At 40.5% G+C, this 20,289-nt stretch overlaps 1 protein-coding gene across 13 annotated transcripts in view; it reads left to right on the top strand.

Annotated features, from left to right (window-relative positions):
• TRIM9 (tripartite motif containing 9) overlaps positions 1-20,289 on the top strand; it is a 122,433-nt gene that overhangs the window by 56,358 nt on the left and 45,786 nt on the right. For all 13 annotated transcript variants that reach the window (XM_037730767.1, XM_037730762.1, XM_017506770.2 and 10 more), the window contains exons 2-3: positions 14,200-14,295; positions 16,608-16,730. In XM_037730767.1, the coding sequence (XP_037586695.1) occupies positions 14,200-14,295; positions 16,608-16,730 (219 nt within the window). The remainder of the gene's footprint in view (positions 1-14,199; positions 14,296-16,607; positions 16,731-20,289) is intronic.

Here is a 20,289-nt window from a genome sequence, read left to right as displayed (position 1 = left end):
TTCCAGTCAACCTGCCTGTCTCCAAAGGTCACCACTTTCCTCCAAAGGTCACCACTTTCCTCCAAAGGTCATAGAGCTGTTCTTGAACTTCATATAAATACAGCATGTACTATTTGTTTGTGTGGCTTCTTTTGCTCAACATAGTGTTTTAAAAAACATTCACGTTTTGCATGTTTCATTAGCTTGCACTTTTTTGCTGCTTAGCAGTATTCCATTGCATGAATACACATGATTTATTTATGCATGTTACTGTTGGTAGACATCTGAGCCGTTTGTAGCTTGGGGCTGTTATAAATAAAGCTATTATGAACATTGTATGCAAGTCTTTTGTGGACATATGCTATCATATAAAGTTGGGATATGTTTAACTTTATTAGGAAGAGCCAGTTTTCCCAATTGGTTTTACCACTTTAATGCTCTTACTAACAGTGTATGAGGCTCTAGAAGCTCCATGCCCTCACCAGCACTCCAAATTGTCAGTCCACTACTGGGTAGTGGTCTCTCACTTGTGACCCTTTGTTTTTAAAGAAGCCATGCTAATCTTTGCACCAGCGTTGTAAAGCCCTTGTTAAGGCCTTCTAAATTCAGATCTCATGATTAACATTTCCCAGTCGTTTCTAATGACTCCATACCTTTGAGAAAATTGTAGCTTTTTCTAAGGTAAAGTAAAAGTTTAAATAAGCTGATATATTTCAGGAAAGACATTAGCTTATGATGAGAACACTTAAGCTGCAGTGGACCACTTTAGTATCCAAAACATACATCACTTTAGGCTTCTGAACAGAAATAGCCTCTTGCTCTGAAGAAACCTAAAATCTCCTCTCTGTCCCTACTTTTAAGGAGTTATTGAAACTTAGTAATTGATTCCAGACTGATGGAGAAGCTTCATTCTTGGTGATTGGCAGGAGGAGCTGTTGAACCAGCTCAGTCTCGCAGAATTTCTAGTTTATCAGGTGGTCAGATGCTTTACATACTTAACATGTGGATGAAAAGAGCTGAATAGCCCATTCTTGTTCCTCAACTCAACCTTGAAATGTGTTCACACTGTTGCAGTGGGCCAGATTCTTTTTATTCTTTGTGGCCATTTTACCTTTCCTCTAAGCCTTTGCCTCTCTCCAACTCAAAAGGAGAGCAGGAGATGCATATTCTAAACAGGTTTTCAAAATACAAGGTGAAGCAATCCGACCACCACCAAAGGTGGTAAGCGTCCAGCTCTTAACCGACTGCCTTCTCAGGTATGTTAGGTTTCTATTGCTGCTATGAAACAGTACCAAAAACTTAGCTACTTAAAACAACATAGATTTTTTTACCTTATATTCCTGTAAGTCAGAAGTCCAACAAACTGGGCTGAGTTCCTTTCCAGATGCTCTAAAGGAAAATCCATTTCCTTCCTCTATCTTCATAACCAGCAATTGCTCTCTGATTCTTCTGTCATCACATCTCCCTTGGACCACAGTCAGGAAAGCTCCTCTACTTTTAAGGACTTGTGATTAGATTGGCCACCTAGATAATCTGCGATAATCTCTCCATCTCAAGGTCTATAACTTTGATCACATCTGCAAAATCACCAGTTCTGGGGATTTGGGCATGGACATTTTAGAGGACCATTATTTTGCCTATGGCCTCAAGAAACAAAATTCATGTGCAGGCGACTGAACCCGGTCATCCTGATTCCATTGGCTGAGCCTGACTCTCAGTGATGATGCCAAGCCACAGGTGCTCCTTTGAAGTGGACATGTAGTAATGCTGCTTAGTGGTGTGCATGTAAAAAGTATGGCTTTTACTCTCCCCAGGCATCCTGTAAGCTAAGGAATAGACGATAACGCCGCTGGTTGTATTTATCTTCCAGGAAAGTTTAAAAGCAACTTGTGACTTTAATCTTAGATACAGGAATTGCTTTCATGTTACTGAAAAAAATTTTTTTAATATCCAAAGAGACTCTGTGTCTTTATTCAACTATTAAGTTATAAATTTCATTATCAATTGGTAATTTTCAAATGAAATTTGTAACTTAAACTGGAATAAAGACACCCTAAAATTATTGGATGTTCAGAACTTAAGAACAGTCCACCACAGCCATCCTGGATGTTCGCACATAAGTGCAAAAAAAGCCCCCTCTTTCTTTTCTGATCTGATCACCATTGTGAGTTAGCTTTGAAAGTGTATGAGAGGTTGGGAGTTTTTTGTTTTTGTTTTTGTTTTTGTTTTTAAATCAGGGGTCTGGTTCATGAGGATAATGAAAAGGGAAATAATTTTTCCTGTTTTTCCAAGTTCCATCTAAGAATAGTATTCCTAGTGGGAAACATGTTACAAACAGTGCTTGGGTTTCCTAGCTAACCTACACAATCATATTAAAATGCAATATGTTTTTATAAAGTGGCTGTCTTTACTAAAATCTAGATAATTTATAAATTTAATTTCCTATTTGATCTTGGAGTTATTTAGAATGGTGTTTCCTAATTTCCAAGAGATAGTAAATAGTAAGGAAAGCATTTTGAGGAATGTAGTGAGATAATGGGGGATCAGTTATTTACTTTTGACTTAATCATGAACAAATCTTGGTTTACATGAGATGAAAGATAGATAACAGTTTGCAAAATGGAGAAGCGTAGCAAAATATCCAAATTAAGCAGTGATTTGGGATTAAGCTATTAAAAGAAATGTGATAAATCTATAAAAGGTAAAAAAGGAAAAAATGGTTTATTACTACTAGGAATATATACAATGTGGATGGAATAAAGCCAACTATATCAGTTAACACAATAAATGTAGATAACCCAGATTTCTCTGTGATAGGGGGAAAACTGTCAGATTAGGTTAAAAAGAAATCTAGTTTAAAAATAAATAATGGGCAAACTTGTACCAGAGAGTGAGAGAGAGGATATACAGTCAGCCTTCTGTATGCACTGGTTCTCCATAGTGGATTCATCCAACACTGGATCAAAAGTACTTGAAAAAAAAATAATTGAGCCTGTAGTGACTATATTAAGACTTTTTTCCTTGTGATTATTCCATAAATAGTATAGTATAACAATTATTTACATAGAACTTACATTGTAATAGTTATTATAACTAATCTAGAGATGACTTAGGGTGTCCAAGAGAGGGAATACAGGCATGTGTTCTTAGTTTCTGTTTCTGGTTGAGCCTCTAAAGCCTTTCCCCATCCCTCTTTTCCACTTATCACTAGAGACAGAAAGTAAAACCCATAGCTTCAAGCTGCTAAAAGCCTAAAACAAAACAAAATGAGCAATAACAAAATAAGGCAGGTCAAACAAGCTTGAAGTATTACACAGTTGTGTGCTGTTAAAACAGCTCTCAAATAAAACAAAAACCAAAACAAATTTTTATTTGTAGTGTTTGCCAATTTCTATGGTATAAGTATATGGTTGATTTTACGATACCAACATAACATATGCTAACATGGAGTTGGGAAGAGATGTTGGCTCTTCCATGCTGAGGGCGGCCTCATCAACATGGTAGGTTTTTACTGCAAGGACATGGAAGAACCACTTTTTGCCTTAGGGCATGACAAAAAGAAACTGTTGCCTCACACAATATTCATCGTTTCTTTGGGGAAAATTGATTTCCCAAGTCTCTGTGACTTTTACTTAGAGTGCTGGAGGCAATAGAATTCCTGCAGCAATTGTGATTGAAGGCATGAAACTTTAATACCGTGGCAAAGATACAGGCTGTGAAGTCACTCCCACTCTGCCCAAGGCTCTGTCAGAGAGCATGCCTTTTTGTGGGTATTCTAAACCATTATATGTGTGTTGTCAGGCAGTTACCAAGTATTTACAATTGAGGATCAAAAATATGCCTTCCTTGGGCCAAGCCTTTGTGTAAATATTGGATTTTACATACCAGAGATGGACTACAGAATAAATCTCCTTTTTTGCACATACTACCCTCTTCTTTCCAAAGAGTCCTAACCAGCAGTCTGTGAGTCCTTTCTCCAGAAAGCTGTTTTCCCTACACTTCTCTCTGGCTGCCTTCATGTCCACACTGGGTCACCATGTTCTTCCAGGTGGTAAAGCATTCTCCTTTATCTGAAACTACCAGGGAACAGTTTTAACATAAACAAAACGGTTTTGAGATCCAATTATTTTCAGTTCTCTAGATAGAAATTTTCAGTTCTACAAATAGTGTTTGTTCACTAAATGATGTAAAATGTGCTATTAGAAATGTATATATTAAAGTGAAAAATCAGGGCATGTGCGGTAGATCACGCTTGTAATCCTAGCACTTTGGGAGGTGGGGCAGGTGGATCACGAGGTCAGGCATTCGAGACCAGCTTGGACAACACAGTGAAACCCCGTCTCTACTAAAAATACAAAAATTAGGTGGGTGTGGTGGCAGGCACCTGTAATCCCAGATATTCAGGAGGTTCAGATAGGAAAATCACTTGAACCCAGGAGGCGGAGGTTACAATGAGCCAGGATTGTGCCATTGCACTCCAGCCTGGGCAACAGAGCTAGACTCTGTCTCAATAATAATAAAGTAAAAAATCGATAAATATTTTTCATAGAAAAATGATATGACTGTGCTCTTTCAGAAACTCAAATATTAGTTCTAAAAAAGGATAGACTTCTTATTCACCCCTCAGTTTTCACTTAGATCTATACAGTGAATTTAAGAAATGACTTTTTATTCTTTATTTCAAAAGAAGAACATCCTTATTTCAGAAAAATCAGAAAATCAAAAGAACTTTAAAAAGAAGAAAAAAAGCCCTCAATTTCACTAGAGATATACTATGAATAGCCTTGATGATAAACCCTTAATGTGTATCCTTTGAAACATCTTATACATTTATATGGAGATAAGGCATATCTCTATATAAAGTATGGCAACAAAATTTGAGTCATGTCATATATCTATTGCTATCTTGAAATCTGTTCTTTTTACTTAATGTGTTATAAATATTTTTCCATATGACTAAATACATTACTACCCCCTTTCAATAGCTGCATAACACTCAGACAACACTTACTATGTGCTGGGATGGCCTGCTAAACTGTAGTGTAAGTCACTGTATAGGTCTCTGTTCTCTATAATTTATTTAATTAATCTATTTTAGAATATTTTGTTTGTTTCCATCGTGTTGCAAAGAGCTGAAGTGAAATTCACGTAGCCAACATTTGAACACATTCTTGATTATTCCTGTTTCCCAAGGGGAAACTTCAGTAAATTTTCAAATTTAGAGGATTTAAAAAAATCATACTCCCAAAATGCCCCTCTGAGTGGTTATTCCAATGCACACTCCTGCTGAAGGTGGCGAGAATAATTCTTTCCTGTATGTCACTCTAAATACTTTCATTTGTATTTTGTTTTTGTAATCTAATAAGCAAAGAATAGAATCTCATTTTTTAAAATTTACTTCTTAAAATTACCAGTATGTGGGGGAGAAGGGACCCTTTTTCAAAAGCTTCTTACCGCTCTTTTCCTAGTTAAGGCCTAAATTCTCTTTGGGTTTATTTGTGAAGCACTTAGAAGTGGTCCTGGCACATACAGTGCTATTTAAGTATGTGTTAAGCAAATTTGTTTTTTTTCTCATTGTTGATGACTGTTTGTAAACACGATGGGCTTTACCACCAAGAAAGCCCTAGAAGCCAAAAACTGGAAAACAATTCGGAAAATTCAGGTGGCCTGTTAAAGAGGAAGTAAAAAGTCATGGATTACCGGTTTTAATAGGTTATGGCCAGAGCATCTAGTTCACAGAATCTCTATTCTTTAGCATTTATAGTTATTTGTGGACAGATACATGTATATGATAGCTCTTGGGAAACATCCAATGGGTATATTCTCTTCTATACATAATATAAAGAGAATATGCATAATATAAACCTTCGGAATACATTCTTATAAATACAACTGAACTTGTTAATTGGACTATTCAGATAACCTGTATTCTTGCTTATTATTTATTTGCTTGATCTATAATATTCTAAAATAAATAGGTGAAATTTACAAATAAAAATTTGTTTTGGTTTTTGTTTTTTTGAGAGCTGGTTTATCAGCACACCACTTATTCTCGTGACAAAGAGGAAAAGCAAAAGAGCTAGCAGGAAATCACAGAGCCTCTTTAGGCTAAAGAGCAAGTTATATAGCCAAGGATGACAAGGGGATAGGAACACATGCGCCACCTGCAGGAGGCACTGCCAGTCATGTGACAGAAATGGGGCTAGAGCAAATTGTTCTGAACAATACTACAATCTACCCCACTGTTTGAATAATTATAATTGACCAACCCTAAGTCAAGATGAAGCATGACAAAAGTGTTTTAGTGATTTATGTATGCATATTTTAACATTATTCTTACTATAAAAATAACATTGGTTGAGTATCTCTTAATCCAAAATGATTAGGACCAGAAGCGTTTCAGATTTTGAGTTTTGCAGATTCTGGAATATTTACGTTATATTTACCAGCAGAACATCATTAATCCAAAAATGTGAAATCTGAAGTGCTCCAACATTCAAAACTTTGAGTGCTGACAACACACTCAAAGGAAATGTTCATTGAAATGTTTCAGATTGTGGATTTTCAGAATAGGGATACTCAACCTGTACTGCTTATTGAATTTTAACAATATGCCAGGCACTGTGTAGAACTTTATACACATGATTTCATATAATCCTCCTGGTAGTCCTGTGATGCGGGTACTCTAATTATCCCCATGTTGCCGATGAGGAAACTGAAGCCTAGTATTTTGATTGGGCTCCCTGGACATAGACTCTGAGGGATGGTTAGTTGTTAAGTGCTCTTGGTAGATCCACTTGGAAATGAGGAAGCCAGGTTTGAACTGAGGCTGAAGCTAACCTGCAGTGGCCTCAACCAATCCTGCTGGAAGTTCTAGATAGGGGATGGTTCTTCAGGGTTGCCCCAAAATTGAGGCAAGGGGACTCCAGCCATTCACTGGCCATGGGACATCTCCAGAAGGGGACATACCTTTCAGTAAGGCAGTTAGTTCCCTGCAGCCAAGAGCAATTCCTAGTGTAATCTGTCAGAGCTGATATTCCTTGCAACTGGGAGAAGGACGCATAGTCTTTGAGAGAAGATTCTGGGTAGAGCACCACAGTATTCACCACAGTTAGGTAATGGATCCATGATCACACGACTAGTAAAATGCCACCACTGAAACTCAAGTCTTTCCTCTTAACTCCAATGCCGTGTTGGTCCCCATTGCTCTGTCTGGTTCAATTGCTGCTCTCTGATGGAATAATGGCATGTCTTACACATTTTTTATGGTTCAAAGAATGAAACAGCATGTTTAGACTTAAATTGTTATTTAAAAGGAGGTAAATGTCACTATGCATTAGATTTTGGTGTGAATATTTGTGTGCTTGTGCATGCAAATCTAACAACGAAGAATGGGAAAGGGGATTTTACTCAACGTGTTGGAATAAAAGCAGAGTCCTCCTCCTTTCTGTCCTCCACACAGCTCGTAGAGTCAGGTTCACAATAAAAATGGTGAGATTTGTTTAGTATATGGGAGATGTGCTGGATTAGGCGGAGGAACTTGCATCCTTAGTGATGTGCTTCCTGACTTATCCTTCAAGGTAACATTTGCCTGCTGAAGGGTCAGCTCATTACCCAGAGATTGCCCTGCTCTCCCTGGGTCAGAGGCAGAACTAGCAACTGTCACTAACTACCTGATTACTAATTAAAGTGGTAAGGACAGATTTTAATCTGTAAAAAGGGCAGATTTTAATCAGTATACTATTGCAACAGAGAAAAGAGTACATCATGAACTGAACTCAACTTCTATTTGAACAGAAGTGACTGGGCACTTTACAGTGAGAATGAGGGAATGGGAAAGGGGGTGAGCAGGGCCTCAGAGTTGCAGAAGTGAAAAAATTCCAAAAATCAGGAAGGAGAAAATTCGTCTATATGAAACCCATCTGGGTTTGCTAACTTGTGCTTATTGAAGTTAGAACCCTACCCTCTCATAGAGACCGGCAGATAGAATCCCTTTCTTCAGGTGTTCAATGGAACAAACAGCAAATTCTTTTGGCAGCCTTGAATTCTCTCAGGCAGGTACTTTAAGGGAGGCTGCGGCCATCTTAGAAATTCAGCCTGGAGCTGTTAGAAACTATGTTAGTGTTTGTTCAAGTCTTTATAGGCCAAGGTTGAGGCCTAGGTGAGAAGAGGGCTCAAAGGACCCTGGCTAGGATAGAATCAATCTTTCTCCCTTCCCTCCCCTTCCCTCCCCTCCCCTCCCCTTCCCTCCCTCCCTCTCTCTTCCTTTCTTTCTTTCTCTCTCTCTCTCCTGAAGGAGTTTCACTCTTGTTGAACAGACTATAGTGCAATGGTGCAATTTCAGCTTACCACAATGTCTGCCTCCCGGGCTCAAGGGATTCTGCCTCAGCCTCCTGAGTAGCTAGGATTACAGGTGCTCGCCACCACACCTGGCTAATTTTTTGTATTTTTAGTAGAGATGAGGTTTCACCATGTTGGCCAGGCTGCTCTCAAACTCGTGGCCTCAAGTGATCTGCTTGCCTCGACCCCCGGTGTCCTGGGATTACAAGTGTGAACCACCACACCCAGCCTTGAATCTTTCTTACAACCAACTAACAATAAACAGCAGTTTAATGGACCAAATCCCTACCCATAAGATTCCTCTCATACCAACCTTGCCCAAAGCCAAGAGCCTCGCCATACTCCACTGATGACACATCTCACATACAATTACATACATACACATACACATTCTTACACACATATATACTCTTAAACTCACATTCTTACCTACATACACAGACCTTCACACACTCACATGCATATGCACACTCATACACACACATATGCACACACTCACCACTTATCTCTATACTGTGTGCTTCCATTCCCAGGCCCAGCTACTCTTTTGCGGATCACAGCCTGTTCACTGCCCCAGCTATTTGCTGGGCTTAGAGATAAGTTGGCATCTCCAGACCAGCTGGTATTGCAGGATTTCTGACCATCTGACTATAGTGAACTGGGGTTGGGGTATATCCAGGATCTTCCAGCACCAGAGAAACCAGAGAAGAGATCCATTCCTGCAGACAGGAAAGGCGCAGGCAGGAGGAATAGACATTTTTCCTAGAAGGGGAATCAGGCCCCTTGGGCATCTCAGCTTGATGGTTCCCCAAGTACCAGTCACTCTGTGGGATCTCCCTCCTTTACTTCATTCCCACTCCGCCCAATCTCTGCCCAAGATCTTAGGCCAGTAGTTGATAAAGTTGGCAGTGGACCTGAATCCAAAGCTTCTTCCGCTCCTCCATGATACTCCTCTCTTAGTCAGGGGACTTTTTCAAATTCACCAAAAAACTTCATGCGGGAAAAAGTTGCACATTTCATAGGTTAACTCATCACGCTGTAATTTACATATTATCTGGCTGCAAAGTATAATCAGACCCTCATAATCAGTCATAGTCATCCACTCACCTTCTCTGGTTTTAAATGCTCTCACCGTGGATTAAACAGTTAATTAAATAATTTTTTCGGCCTGTGAGGATGAGAGAAGATCCTCTTTCTTTGGGAGGCTGGAGCAAAGGGCATGAGTTTGCCCTTTGCTCAGATGAGCGTTTATGTTGTGGCTGTTCCATATGTGAGTGGTGAAACCTTTACATAGGGGTATCCTATCGGCACCTCTGCAAAATGGCAGGGAGGTGATTGGGATTGTATTGAAAGCACCCTTCAGAGTTCCTGGCTCATAAGAAATGAGCAATGTATTATAATTATTAGAATTTCTTACTTATACTTTTTAATTGTACAATGTCAGTAATGTACTGAGTAACCAGCAATGAGTAATCACTGAGTAATGTGACTCAGATCAATATTTCATTAGAAAAACTGTTACTCTCCCGGGCAGCCTTCCCTCAAAGTCCCACTGCCTCAGTGGTCACTTTTTTCCTGAGGGTTGTGTTTACCTTTGCACCTAGGAAGGAGCCAGTGTGGGCTTGGGCTCTTGGGGGCAGCAATGTTGCAGTGCCTGAATGGCATGCACTTTGATACAGCACCAGACGGTGACCCGTGCTCGGGGAGGCAGCTGGGTCGTTTTCTGGGCTATCAAGCCGCTGGTGCTTGTTTGCCGCCTCATCTGTTTGGTACCAGCTCTTCGAGTGACCCTTTTGACCCATCCTGTGCCTGTAACTTCAGATCCCAGACAGCCAGAAAGCTTCTTTACATTTGTCCCAGTTTATCTGTCTCCATTATTCATGGTGAATTGAGGGAAAGAGGCCACATGAAGAATGTTTACAGCAGGAAATGGAAAGAAGACATTGTCTTCTGCCTGGGCACCCTCAGCAGCTTGGGCAAGTGAGGCATTGGGTGGGATGGATTGAATTGCATTACCCATTTGCTGAGCGTGAGAAGCAGGTCCTGAAACATCCTCCACAGTCCCTCCCAGGGTAAGCGCCTGATCTCTCCCTCCTGGGGAGGCAAGGGGAGCAGGGTCAGTGGGGAAGCTGAAAGCAAAAGCCACACAAGGAGGGAAGGAGGAGGCAGAGTTCTTTGTTTCCTTCCTTCAGGCTTGAAAAACTTGTCATCTTTCTGGGAGATTTCAGCGATTCTCAGCATGCTCCCAACCGAGAACAACTTGACTGGAGATCAGAGCTTCAGCCGCATCATTTTTCTCCTCTCATTCACCTTCAGATTGTGACACTTTTTCAGTAACCTAGAAAACAAATATCCAAGAAACCTGAATGTCAGTTTCAGGTTTTAAAAACAGCTTTAGAACTGTAACTTTCTCCCTTGAATGACTCCTTGTATGGCCAAAGATGCTGTGATAAACGCACACTACATATTTGCATCTTCAGTGTTCTGCTCATGAATTTCCAGGACTGCTCTGTGGTCCTGAATACAGAACACCTCTGTTAGCACAGAGCAGGAATTTAAATGCATCTGGGAAACAAAATCAGTCAATAATAATGTTATTCTACATCAGATGGAGCTTATAAATGTGATCAAAATACCATCTTATAAAATCAGTGTGCATATAAATCCTTACAGTAAGAGCACTTTCTAGTGTTAGTTTTTGCAGGATTTTTCATTGTCTCCTCCTCAATTTCCACAAGTGGACAAAGCTTAAGAGAATGATTTCTAGATCTTTATCTTATAATGTAATTGTTTATCAAATACCGAAACAATCCTCAGCCAGATAGAAGGCATGCTTGGGACTGAGCATAAACACAAAGAGGAAATTGAAAATAAATTAATTTTTCCAGTTCACTTATTGCTTTCTCATATAAAATCCTGGGAATAGATGGGGCCAGAACTCTTTGTCTACTACTGAATAATTGTATTTCTAAGTATACAGCAGCATATGGTCAAAAAATCTTTATGGGTGTCAAGTCTGACTTATACAGACACAATTAATTGCAAGGTTAGTATACAAGATACTAGGCAGCTTCACTTCTTTGTAACCAAATCAGTTTGGCTTCTGTACTGAAACATCTAAGTGTGGTTACTAAGCATAGGTTGTAATAAAAAGAGGAAGAAAACTGTGATAGTCCAGCAAACTTTTGCTCATTCAGAAAAAAGAGTTCTAAAGTAACAATGAAAAAAAATCAAATATCTTCTTAAAAATATGTCACTCATGTTATTGCCTGCTCTTCCAAATGAGGCCCTTTTTCCCTCCTTTATCCCTTGGGTTCCTGGAAATATTAACGGTTATCGAGGAGAAATTTTTACCCCAAATAATGTTGTAGCTGAGACCCAGTCATAAAGAATTTTGCAACTGTAGGCTCACTTTGTGCTTTAGCTAACTCAATTGTGTTGGTTTTGCCTCCTGAAGCCTCAATACATAGAGCAAAGTATAGGTGATCAGGATGTTGTCCAACAGATCCAGTTCCAGGAAACTGTCCTGTGAATTCCTCCAGTCAGCAGGTGTTTGTGTGAGCAAGAATGAAGAAAGCAAACGAGAGTTAACAGCTGGTCAGGAGCAGTGAGTCACACCAGTAATCCCAGCACTTTGTGAGGCCGAGGTGGGCAGATCACCTGAGGTCAGGAGTTTAAGACCAGCCTGGCCAACATGGCGAAACCCCATCTTTACTAAAAATACACAAATTTGCTTAGTGTGGTGGTGCATTCCTATAATCCCAGTTACTTGAGTGGCTGAGGCAGGAGAATTGCTTGAACCCAGGAGGCAGACATTGCAGTGAGCCAAGATCGTACCATTGCACTTCAGCCTGGGTGGCAGAGTAAGACTCTGTCTCAAAAAAAAAAAGTTAACAAGCATTTATTAAGCACACATTATGCACTGTGAACCAGTAAGGTAGTAAGGTTCTAGGCTTTAGATATTGTATTTCATGCAATGCCCACAAAACCCAAGAAAAGTATTCTTCTCATTTTATGAATGAGGTAAAACTATGTATAAAGGATTGAACAGCCAGTAACTGGCGGCATTTCTGAATTCAGAGTCATTCCCTTAACAAGCAGGAGCTTTCACATTGATTAAGGCATTCAACTATCACCATAACCCAACTACAAAGTATTATTATTCTTCCCACCTTTTCCGTTGGAGTAATTCAGACAGAGGTAACTTTCTCAAGGCCACAGTTAGTAAGTGATAGAGTGAGAATTTGCACACTTTCAAAGCCTATGTTCTTTCTACCATCCCACATTGCCTCCATCAAGCATTTGGTGTACATATTTTTAGAGAGTCAGTATCCAACTTTGTATTTAAAAGACAAATATAAGAGAAAAGCATTCACAGCACCAAGAGATATAATTTTAAGGTTCTGTCCTTTTACAGAAGGGAAAGGGTAGATGAAACATTGTGCTGGCAAGGAGAATAGGCTTTAGTTTGCAGGGAAGGCAGTGCAGGAAAGGGAGTCTGTCTCTGTACCTGAGGTACAGAAGGATATACCCAGACTGCTAGGAGAAGGAATTTGTATCAAGTATAGTGATACTTGATATAAATTCCTACTAGCAATAGAAAACCCCAGAACAGTGACTTAAATAGGAGTTAATTTTTCCTGCATAACAAGAAAGCTGGTGGTGAAGGCACTAGCTGGTTCAGCTGCTCGAAGATGCTGTCAGAACCCAGCTCCTTCCTCTCCCATCGCTCCACCCTTACCCTATTGGCCTGCTCCTCGTGTGAGACAGAAGATGTTGCATCCATCCTAAAGTCAGGAGCCAAAGGGGAGAGGCTGCATCAACCACAGTGTTTCCGTATCAGCAGAAAAGCAAAAGCTTTGTCAGGCCCCTCCGGTCCCCGCAGACTTCCACTTAGGTCTCATCCAACAGGATTATGTACCATGGCCACCCCAGCAGATGAGGAGGCTGAAAGAGCAAGTACCTCCCTGGACACCTTGCCAACCCAGCAGAATTGCCTCCTCCTATGGATGGGGTGGTATGGGAAGAGAGAGAGTAAGCCCTAGTGTACAAGGCTATTGTGGAGGGGACACAAATGTGCTAGGGCAGCAAGGCTGCACTTGGTAGGAGGAAGAGGACATGAATGAGGCGGGAGTGGAATGTTGTCCTGCCCTTTGAATTTGTGATTATGTTTAAGTGGCCTCAGAGGACCATACCAGTACCTACTCCTTCCTTCATCCTGTTCTTGACACTCTTTATTCTTTCTGCCCCAATCCCAGACTGACAGCCCTTTGTGCTAAGCAACGTGATAAGAATTAGATCATCTGACTCACTGTTTTGTTTTGCTTTTTTTTTTTTTTGAGACGGAGTTTCGCTCTTGTTACCCAGGCTGGAGTGCAATGGCGCGATCTCGGCTCACCGCAGCCTCCGCCTCCTGGGTTCAGGCAATTCTCCTGCCTCAGCCTCCTGAGTAGCTGGGATTACAGGCACGCGCCACCATGCCCAGCTAATTTTTTGTAGTTTTAGTAGAGACGGGGTTTCACCATGTTGACCAGGATGGTTTTTTTAGTCCTTAGCAAATAATAGGTATTCAATACATGATTGCTTAATTAATCAATGAAGAAGATGAAGAAATTCTAGGTTGATATCAGCTGACAAGGGCCTTTGACTGCTGTGGCCAGAGGTGTTCACTGCTTCCAAGGAGAAACTACTCAGGGGCCCAGGGAGTTTGGACACTGGAATCTACCCATACAAAGGCCAGCAAAGGGGTCCAACCTCAGACAAGAGGAATCTGAGGAGCTTGATGATTTTCCAGTTTTGAGTCTCACTGAAAACACCTCTTTGGCCTTGTTGCGGCATCGTGTGATTACAGCTCCATGGTTTCCTTCTTTGTCTTTGCAGAGCCAGCTCTCCCAGGCACTGAACGGACTGTCAGACAGGGCTAAGGAAGCCAAGGAGTTTCTGGTACAGCTCCGCAACATGGTCCAGCAGATCCAGGTATGGGCATTTCCTGGGACACAATGAAACCCCACGGGCTAATATATAACTGTACGGCGGGAGAGTTTCTTTCTCCTTTTATTTTTATGCGTTATGGGAAAATTCCTTTTCGTTGTTGTTGTTGTTATTCTTTATATACAAACACATATAGAGATCAACTTCAAACATACCCCTTCTTAAGGTAGTTACTTTTTGCCAACAAGCCAGAAACACAGCCTGCTTTTCCAACTGGTTCCTGGTTCCTGGCTTCCACACTGAGGTCCTAATTCTCTACTACTAAATATGCAGAAAAAGGCCTATGTCTTTGTAAATTCAGGGTCCTTATTGCTGAGTTGGTAAGATCCTGTAGGTTCTCAAAACGCCTTGTAATAATTGTATTATTCAATGGTAACAGGTCATAGGTTTCTCTTTTTTTCATCCTTCCTTTATTTCCTTCCTGCCTTTCATTTTTTTCTTTTTTATTCCTCCCTTCTTCCTTCTTTCTTTTTTCCTTCCTTCCTTTCTTCCTTTCGTTCTTCTTTTCTTCCTCCCTGACCCACAATAATGCTTCTCCTCCATTTAGACATTTAAATATTTTTTGACCATGATCCCCTGGCAACTGTAATTTCAGATTGCTTTATCTAGACACAATGAACAGCAATTCAAGCAGCATTTAAGAGCTCATAAATTCTCCACTAGAGCTGAAGGGGAAAAACCATAAATTATATGAGACAACAAAATAATGACCCTCTTATGTTTTGAAGTTTGCCTCACAGAAATAACCTTAGCCTGTTTTTTGCTGGCCTCCAGTAAATTGACTAAGTTCATATTTCACCATGTCAAGGCAGGTATGTATTTTTAAATGGAAGCTAGCCTTTCAAAGAATTACACACTGATTTCTTTGCCTTTTTTTTTTGGCACACAGGCCCATGTTAAACTTTGATTCCCTAACAACCTAGCAGTTTTGTATACTTCCTTCTGTTTTCCAAAGCAATAGAGTTTATCAATCAGTTCTTTCTTTACTCTGCTGGCATAAAATGTACAGCCCCAGGCTTGCCTCTGCCCAGGCCTCTTCATCAGAGCAAAGCTTTCTTTCTGCTCTAAATCAGTGACCGAGCTTACAAGGAGAAGGTCTCCCCTCACCCCACACTCCAATATTACCCTGCATGTGGCATAGAGAGCTCTTAAATGATGTTTTCCAAGGGCCATCTCTGAGAGCTCAAAAGCAATTGCCTTGAAAGCCAAAATTTAGCATTGCTCAAGCAATTACTAATATATTCCTTATACGAAGATCTTGCATTTGAAAACAATTACTAAATGCCTATCTGTTGATTATTATATAAAGAGACACAGTTCTTCATGACTTTAGTAATAAATTAAAATTTGATAGGTTAAATTGTTCCTTCCTTACCAGCCCCCAAAAGTTTATAGTTTACTCAACTGAGTAGTGCTTTGTAAGTACTACTAATGTATATGTGAGTATTTAGCTTTCATTCACTGTGAATTACTTTTTTTCAGATTATGGTTTAAGAATCAAAATTGTATATGTAACTCATTGAAAGGATTATCCTTAATAAATGCATATAACTCATTGAAAGAATTGCTTAAAAGAAATGTTTATGGTATGTACAGATTTAAATCAAATAAAAATGTTATATCCAGCATTTAATTTAAACATCATGGGAAAGTTATAATTCATTTAGTATGTAGTTGCCTTTCCCCTGCAAGGTGTTGGGTCATGTCTGATTTTTATGCCAGGGTGATCGCTATTACACACATCGATTGTTTTTAACCACCTACTATTTGGTTTCCTTAATGAAAGAGGCAAGTACTTTTGCCCATTATTCTCGTATCTTATAAACTTCTGTTCTCATTGGATTATTGTTAATACTGAAGACCAGTACCATTTTCTTTCTTCTTCATTCCTTTGATTTTTAATGATTTCTTGTGCCTCAGCAATGCCCCACTCACTCCTCGTTGCCTTTTTGAATGCCAGCTTCCACCATATATAGCTAGACGTATGTGGCCCTCAAAAGTATTCATGCCCAACTCTATAAGCTAAAGCTTTGTTTTACTTAATATAATGCAAATTGTGGAAATGATTTCCTTTTGATAAATTTAAGCAATAAATATTTATCCTTTTCAATCTAAATTTAAGGAGAAACATGACCACTGTAGAATAAAGTTTATCCAGTTATTTTTTTTAATTACCAAACGTGCATTGTGGACAGAGTTCCTTTTCATTCCCTTCAGCAGGATGGGGGAGCTCTGTTTTCTCTGGCAGCCTGAGGCACCCAGCACCTTGCAGTTGAGAAATGTGCTCTATTACACAGGAGAACAGTGTGGAGTTTGAAGCCTGTCTCGTGGCCCAATGTGATGCCCTCATTGATGCCCTCAACAGAAGAAAAGCCCAGCTGCTGGCCCGTGTCAACAAAGAGCATGAGCACAAGCTGAAGGTGAGTGCTGAATCATGGGAAGAACAGAAGCCAACAAGCCAGGCTTCTGGGGGTCATGATGGACAGGCTGGGAGAATTCCTTCCCCTGGGTAGGAAGAGAGGATGATAGGGTGTCGGTTTTAGCTCTTTCCTTGCTTCTCATGTGGGCATTTATTGCTATAAATTTCCCTCTAGACACTGCTTTAAATGTGCCCCAGAGATTCTGGTACGTTGTGTCTTCCAGAATCTCTGGGACACATTTAAAGCAGTGTCTAGAGGGAAATTTAGCTCGTTGGTTTCGAAGAAGATCTTTACTTCTGCCTTCATTTCATTGTTTATCCAGTCAACATTCAAGAGCCAGTTGTTCAGTTTCCATGAAGCTGTGTGGTTCTGAGTTAGTGTCTGAATTCCGAGTTATAATTTGATTGCACTGGGGTCTGAGAGAGTGTTTGTTATGATTTTCATTCTTTTGCATTTGCTGAGGAGTGATTTACTTCCAATTATGTGATCAGTTTTAGAGTAAGTGCGATGTGGTGCTGAGAAGAATGTATATTCTGTGGATTTGGGGTGGAGAGTTCTGTAAATGTGTATTAGGTTTGCTTGGTCCAGATCTGAGTTCAAGTCCCAGATATCTTTGTTAATTTTCTGTCTCATTGATCTGTCTAATATTGACAGTGGAGTGTTAAAGTCTCCCACTATTATTGTGTAGGAGTCTTAAGTCTCTTTGTAGGTCGTTAAGAACTTGCTTTATGTATCTGGGTGCTCCTGTATTGGGTGTGTATATATTTAGGATTGTTAGCTCTTCTTGTTGCATTGATCCTTTTGCCATTATGTAATGCCCCTCTTTGTCTCTTTTGATCTTTGTTGGTTTAAAATCTATTTTATCAGAGACGGGGATTGCAACTCCTGCTTTTTTTTTTTGCTCTCCATTTGCTTGGTAAATCTTCCTCCATCCCTTTATTTTGAGCCTATATGTATCCTTGCACATGAGATGGGTTTCCTGAATACAGCACACCAATGTTTGACTTTTTATCCAATCTGCCAGTCTATGTCTTTTGATTGGAGCATTTAGCCTATTTACATTTAAGGTTAATATTATTATGTGTGAATTTGATCCTGCCATTTTGATGCTAGCTGGTTGTTTTGCCATTAGTTGAGGCAGTTTCTTCCTTGTGTCAATGCTCTTTATCATTTGGTAGTTTCTGGAGTGGCTGATACTGGTTGTTCCTTTCTATGTTTAGTGCTTCTTTCATGAGCTCTTGTAACGCAGGCCTGCTGGTGATGAAATCTCTCAGCAATTGCTTGTTCATAAAGGATTTTATTTCTTCTTCACTTATGAAGCTTAGTTTGGCTGGATATGAAATTCTAGGTTGAAAGTTATTTTCTTTAAGGATGTTGAATATTGGCCCCCACTTTCTTCTGGCTTGTAGGGTTTCTGCTGAGAGATCCACTGTGAGTCTGATGGGCTTCCCTTTGTGGGTGACACGACCTTTCTCTCTGGTTGCTCTTACCATTTTTTCCTTCATTTCGACCCTGGTGAATCTGACAATTATGTGCTTACTCTTCTTGAGGAATATCTTTGTGGTGTTCTCTGTATTTCCTGGACTTGAATATTGGCCTGCCTTGCTAGGTTGGAGAGGTTCTCCTGGATAATATCCTGAAGAGTATTTTCCAGCTTGGATTCATTCTCTCTGTCACATTCAGGTACACCTATCAAACGTAGATTAGGTCTTTTCACATAATCCCATATTTCTTGGAGGCTTTGTTCATTTCTTTTTACTCATTTTTTCTCTAATCTTGCCTTCTCATTTTATTTCATTGAGTTAATCTTCAATCTCTCATATCCTTTCTTCTGCTTGGTCCATTTGGCTATTGGCTGTTGAAACTTGTATATGCTTCATAAAGTTCTCATGTTGTGTTTTTCAGCTCCATAAATTCATTTATATTCATCTCTAAGCTGTTAATTCTTGTTAGCATCTCGTCAACCTTTTTTCAAGGTTCTTAGTTGCTTTACATTGGGTTAGAACATGTTCTTTTAGCTCAGAGAAGTTTGTTATTACCCACTCTCTGAAGCCTATTTCTGTCAATTCATCAGACTCATTCTCCATCCAGCCTTGTTCTCTTGCTGGTAAGGAGTTGTGATCCCTTGGAGGAGGAGAGGTGTTCTGGTTTTGGGTGTTTTCATCATTGTTGCACTGCTTTCTTCCCATCTTTGTGGATTTATCTACCTGTGATCTTTGTAGTTGGTGACTTTTGGATGGGGTCTCTGAGTGGATGTCCTTTTTGTTGAGGATGAAGTTATTTCTTTTTGTTTTTTAGTTTTCCTTCTAACAGGCCTCTCTGCTGTAGGACTGCTGGAGGTCCACTCCAGACCCTGCTTGCCTGGGGATCACCTGCAGCATCTGTAGAACAGTAAGGGTTGCTGCTAGTTTCATCTTCTGTTATCTTTGTCCCAGAAGGATACCTGCCAAATGTCGGCCCGAGCTCTCCTTTTTGAGGTGTCTCTGGATATACAGGGGCCGGGAAGCTGCTTGAGGAGACAGTCTGTCCCTTATAGGAGCTTAAGTGCTGAGCTGTGAGCTCCATTGTTCCGTTCAGAGCTGCTGGGCTGGTATGTTTAATCTGCTGCAGTGGAACTCGTAACTGCCTTTTTTTCCCAGGTGCTCTGTCCTGGGAAGGTAGGGCTTTATTTATAAGTTCCTGACATGCTGCTGACTTTTTTCAGAGCTTCTGTGCCAGAAAGGGGGTAGCCTAGTCACAGACTGCCAGCAGAGGCATTTCTGAGCTGCTGTGGGCTCTGTCCAGCTGCTGTGTGAACTTCCTTGCTATTTTGTTTATAGAGGTATAGTTAGAACTGCCTTGGTAATGGCAGTCTGCCTCAGTAATGACGTACTGCCTCGGTAATGGCGGACTGCCTCTGTAGTGGTGGGCTGCCTCAGTAATGGTGGACTGCCTCCGTAGTGGTGGGCTGCCTCGGTAATGGCAGACTGCCTCAGTAGTGGTGGACTGCCTCAGTAATGGCTGACACCCTTCCCCCCACAGAGCTGGACTGTCCTGGATCCAGCTGTGCTTGCTGTGAAACTCTCAATCCAGAGCGTTTCAGATTGCTGGTCTTTGTGGGGGTGGGACCTGCCGAGCCAGATCACCTGGCTCACTCTTTCAGCCCCCTTTTTTTCAGTTGAATGGGTGATTCTGTCTCCCAGGCATTCCAGGCGCCAGTTGAAACGGCCACCCAGATTTGTGTGAGTTTTTGTGCAGAGACCCACTGTACCAGCTGAAACAGCCTTGCTGGAGGCTCATGGCACTTTTCCACCCAGGAATCTCTTGTTCTGTGGGCAGTAAAAACTCGTTTGGAAATGGCAGTGATGACTCACCCTCTGCATTCTCACTGGGAACTGCACTCCAGAGCTGTTCCTATTTGGCCATCTTGGATCATCTCCTCAAAATTTTAACTTTTTTTCTTAATGGAAATATCTTTTTTGAAACATTACAAATACTTTCCTGGCATTTTAAAACAGAATATGGTGAACAGTTTGCGATAGTCACATGGTGATGGTAGGACAACTCCAGGTTTTCTTTT

The sequence above is a fragment of the Cebus imitator genome, unplaced genomic scaffold (genome assembly GCF_001604975.1).
Source record: "Cebus imitator isolate Cc_AM_T3 unplaced genomic scaffold, Cebus_imitator-1.0 Scaffold358, whole genome shotgun sequence".
NCBI lineage: Eukaryota > Metazoa > Chordata > Mammalia > Primates > Cebidae > Cebus > Cebus imitator.
Note: the sequence above shows the minus strand (reverse complement) of the source record. Positions and strands in the feature narration are given on the sequence as shown.